Below are 4,596 nucleotides of genomic sequence, written 5' to 3'. Positions count from 1 at the left end.
CACCAGCCCGCCCGCTGGGCAGGGGGACGGCAGGGCAGGTGGCGGCCGGCGCCCTCACCTTTGGCGCCGAGCATGAAGTCGAGCGTGCTGTGCCGTGCTGCTGCCATAGTGAGGCGAGGCCCTGTGCCATGCCTGGGGGAGGCGGCCGCGGGAGACTGGGGGCCGCGCGGCGTGTCAGGCTGCAGCCGGCGGGGAGGGCGCTGCGCCGGGGGAGGCCAGGAGTAGGGGTGGGCGGGGCCGCGGGAGACCGGGCTGGGGGCGGGGCGGCCCGCCTCCGGGAGGGAGGACGCAGGGACGCCTCCAGTCCCGAACTTGGAGCGCCGGGTGTGAGGCCTCGCTAATGGTGGAAACGTGGGCGCTGTGCTCCCAGGCGTACGTCACCAATGGCCGCGCCCTACGCGGAGGCTCCCGCCGGCGGTCCCTCCGTCCGTTAGGTCACCTTAGGTTGACACAGCGCAGCACGGCTTCGGGGGGGGGCCCACGCCACCCCATCCAGTTCCCCATACCGTCCCCCAAGCGAGGGCCCCAGTTATTTTATGGCCAAGTCAAAGAAGTAAAATGCCAGGAGCCACCCTTGCAGTCTCAAAGTACAGCTTGCCTTGTTCCTAGAACGCTACATTTAAACCCATTAGGATTATTATTGCCATTATTATCAGCAAGGTTTTCCTTGGCGTTTGAAGACACAATAGAAAGCTCTTGGGAACTGAGCTAATCTACGTTCCCAGTAAAGATAGGAAGTGAGGAGAAGCAAGAACTGGAAGAGAATAACACTGTTGCTGAGGTTGGGCTGGGAAACTGCAGATCTGGGCCCTCCTCCTCTGGCAGGAGTCCATTGCTTGGGGCCTCCACGCACGGCAAAGGACCTTCCCGTGGGCTTGTTTCTAACACTGAGGTTGCGGCTGGAATTCAACAACATGAGGCCAGAAAAAGTGTGTCTGTGGGCTAACACCCCCCCCCCCTTATTGGATTGACAATATCCCTGGGCAAATGCCTCTATCGTTCTCCAGGCTTCTGTGCCTCTTGAGACCACAGGAATTGCTGTAATGGCTAGACAAAATTTAGGTCAGTGAACCCATGTGACTCCACAAAAGCACGAAGAACTTGGATATGAAACTCGTAGCCGAGCCGGGCGTGGTGGCGCGTGCCTGTAATCGTAGCACTCCAGAGGCTGAGGCAGGAGAATCGTTGTGAGTTCGAGACCAGCCTGGGCTACAAATTGAGCTCACGGCCAGCCTGAACTGCATAGTGAGATCCTGTATCAAAAAGACAACAAAGAAAAAAAAAGAAGAAACTCCTGTCTCCCCCGGGAGGTCTTAGCGGCTGTTTTGCTGAGTCCTTTCCTGTCCTACAAGAACCCGGCGATGTCCTCCCAAGTGTCCTTCTACTGACTATTCTCTCTTAAAAACTGGATCCTTTTTCAGCACCATGTTAGGGTTTACCTCCCTGCGGGCACTTGTTTGTTACCCTACATGTTCTTTTTTTTTTTTTCCCCATGGAGTCCAGGCCCCAGTTTTGTTCGCTGTTCTACACTTTAATCCTTCAGTCCTCTGTGTCAGCCTACAGCTCTTCTTTCTCCGTGAGATGTCTCCAGTTCTCCCATTCCTCTGGAGTCAGGTCACCGGAGTGTAGTTGTCTCTGTTCTTGTGTGCTGCAGGGCTGGTAGGTTTCCACAGGCCTCAGGAGTACTTCTCCCAGCTCAGCATCAGGATGGGCCTCCTGCTCAGAAGGATCCTGAACTTGGTTTAATCATCTGCTGTCTCCGTCCGGAAATTCTTAAGAACTTTTGAACAGGGGGCCCAGTGTTTTCCTTTTGCAATAGACCTGAAAGTTATGTAGCTAGTGCTGCTTAGCAACTCAGGTTGGGCACTGCAGGCCCCCCTGGGGCTGGGGCTGCTGCCTGGCCTCAGGTGAGACACCCTATCCCCAGCACTTGTGCCTCACCCTGCTTCCTGCAAGGAGCAAAATAGATGGTGATGAGAAACCTTGAGATCCCTTGCGGTTAACAAATTGATAGCCATTTGACAAAATGCAGTTTAACAAAAATACTTCAGGCCAAAAAGATGGGCATGGTGGCACAGTACTGTAATCCCAACACTCACCAGGCTGAGGCAGAAAGATCTCAGCAAGTTTGAGGCTAGCCTGGGCTACATAGTGAGTTCAAGGCCAGCCCGAACTGCATAGCGAGACCCTGTCTCAAAAAGAAAAAAGAACAGCTAAGTCTTGTTATATCAATTTTACCTGAATCAAAACAACTACAGCAATGAACTTACAGCCCATTTTAGTCCATTCTGTGTTTCAATAACAAAATATCTGGGGCTGGATAATTTGTAAAGCAAAGAGGTTTATTTTGGCTCATGGTGCTGTGACTGAAGCAGGCCCATTTGTGTGCCAGTCAGTAAAACAATGCATTTTCCAAAAGAGAAACAGTTTGGGTGCAAGGCATGCAAGCATGCAGGCGGGAGACAGAAGCCCCCACCTCCCCCAGCATAGGGTTTAAGGGACCAAGAAGCAGGGTGAAAGGTGACTGGTGGTGAAGCAATCAGCAGTTTGCATATGTGTAATCAATCTTCATGAGGCTTCATTAGACACATATTCAGAAAATGAAACATTAGCTCCATCTGAAGGAGGAGTTTTCAGCACTCTGACATCCAAAGGTCACCACTGGACATTTGCCCAAGCGCAAGTGAAGAGGCAGTAGTTTTAACAAAAGTGGCTTTCAAGTCCCTACAAAGTAACTGGGCAAACGTAATCATGATGACTCCCATGCCGATGTATCATCCACAGCAAACCTCATGGGACACTAATAAGTATATTATTTAGCTGCGTAATCTTCAAAATTAGCAATTTTTTAAACCAGCTGAAAGAGACAAGTAAAACCAAGTGGAGGTAGAAGGGGTTTGTTTTGTTTTGTTTTAGTTTTCACCGGTTTCAGGCCTATCCACAGGCGGGCAGCGTGTCTGGCTGGGTGGCGGTGAAAACCATGTGCTGCTCCATCCTTGGCAGAAAAGCAGAAGAGCAACAGGGCGCACGCAGAGATCACAGGATGAGAGGAAGCAAGAGAGTGAATGCAGGAAGGAGCTCTGTGTAACAGCACAGTCACAAGCTCCAAGTAATCTCTTTATGAGGGGGCAGTGCCCATAGCCTAAGTACGGTCACCCGTCAACAGCATTACAGCGGGGTCCAAGGCTCTACATGAGTTTTGCGGGGGCGGGGGGAGCCACATTCAAAGTGCTGTGGAGCCACACCACGTACATAGGGTAAAGCTCCGCAAATTTCCTTTTTTTTTTTCTTGGAGGTACTAGGGATTGCACCCAGGGCCTTCACACTGAGCTACATTCCCAGCCCTTTTCTTTTCTGTCTTTTTTTTTTTTTTTTTGGAGAAAGGATCTTGTTAAATTGAGGCTGGGGATGTAGCTCAGTGGCATAAGTGCTTGCCTGGCAAGCCTGAGGTCATGAGTTCAACTTCCGGTACAAAAAAAAAATAAGAAAAACAAAAATGCCAAGCGTGGTGGCACACACGCCTGTAATCCCAGCACTTGAGAGGCTGAGGCAGGAAGACTGTCCCAAGTTCCCCGCCTGAGCTACAAACTGAGCTCAAGGCCAGCCTGAACTGCATAGCAAGACCCTGCCTCAAAAAGATAAAATAAATAAATAAATAAGTAAATAAATAAATAAGTAAATTGCCACGTTACCCACAGGCTGGGCTCAAACTTGGGATCCTCCTGCCTCAGCCTCCCAGAGTGCTGGGATTACAGATATGTGCCACCATTCCTTGCTAAAATTTTTAATAAGTCAATTTTATTACCTGAAGCAAATTTCAAGCAGAGTAAATGCCTGATGGGACAGCATTGAAGTAAGGAGTTGGTAAAAAGCAAAACTGAAGACTGTGCAGAGACCAGCCTCATGGCTATAGTCTTCTCAGAGACAAGGGATTTTATAGTCATTTAGGGGGAGCAGCCCTTTCTTCCCAGAGGGAGCACTGCCCGGTGTTTTCCAAGGACCTACAGGGGCTGTTTGCTTAGTCTTATGACTCCTCAATCCCAGCTGTGCAAGTCTGCCTCCCTCCCACCAGCAGGCATCCCAGCCCAGGGTGTATATGCTTGGAGGAGGTGGCCTATATCCCTCCTCTCTGGAAATCCGCCAACCAGTGTGTGTTGTGAAATTCCCACCCCAGTTCTTTCAAGCTGTGTGACAGCAGACAGGTTCATTGACCTCTCTGTTTCTTTCTTTTTCTTTTTTTTCGGTGCTGAGAATCAAACTCAGGACCTTGCGCTTGCCAGGCAGGCGCTTGTGTTGCTGAGCTATATTCCTGGCCCCAACCTGTTTCTCCCTCCCCTAAATGGCGCTAATTACAGTACACACATCACAGAGTTTATGTGAGGATTAAATGAGTAACTACATGGCACTCATTTAAGGCAGTGTCTGACACATGACATGTATTTAGTGAATGGTAGGACACTACAACAAAGAGGACATGGGTGTTGGTAAGGTGTCAGATTCCTTCAGGATGCCTTACTTCTCACTGCTAAGTTCCCATTACTTAGCCCAGTGCCTGGCATACAGAGGCTCCTCAGTATCTGTGGCTTTTGCAACTAA

The 4,596-nt window shown here is 50.4% G+C and overlaps 1 protein-coding gene across 1 annotated transcript in view; it reads right to left on the bottom strand.

The window, feature by feature from the left end:
* Sms (spermine synthase) overlaps positions 1-355 on the bottom strand; it is a 51,112-nt gene extending 50,757 nt beyond the window's left edge. The window contains exon 1 of the mRNA XM_005407826.1: positions 59-355. Coding sequence (XP_005407883.1) covers positions 59-107 — 49 coding nt within the window. The 5' untranslated portion in view covers positions 108-355. The remainder of the gene's footprint in view (positions 1-58) is intronic.
* Between the last annotated feature and the right edge of the window lie 4,241 nt (positions 356-4,596).

This window comes from Chinchilla lanigera, unplaced genomic scaffold (genome assembly GCF_000276665.1).
Source record: "Chinchilla lanigera isolate Chin_1 unplaced genomic scaffold, ChiLan1.0 scaffold00108, whole genome shotgun sequence".
NCBI classification, from domain to species: domain Eukaryota; kingdom Metazoa; phylum Chordata; class Mammalia; order Rodentia; family Chinchillidae; genus Chinchilla; species Chinchilla lanigera.
This window is presented reverse-complemented; position numbering and strand designations above follow the sequence as displayed.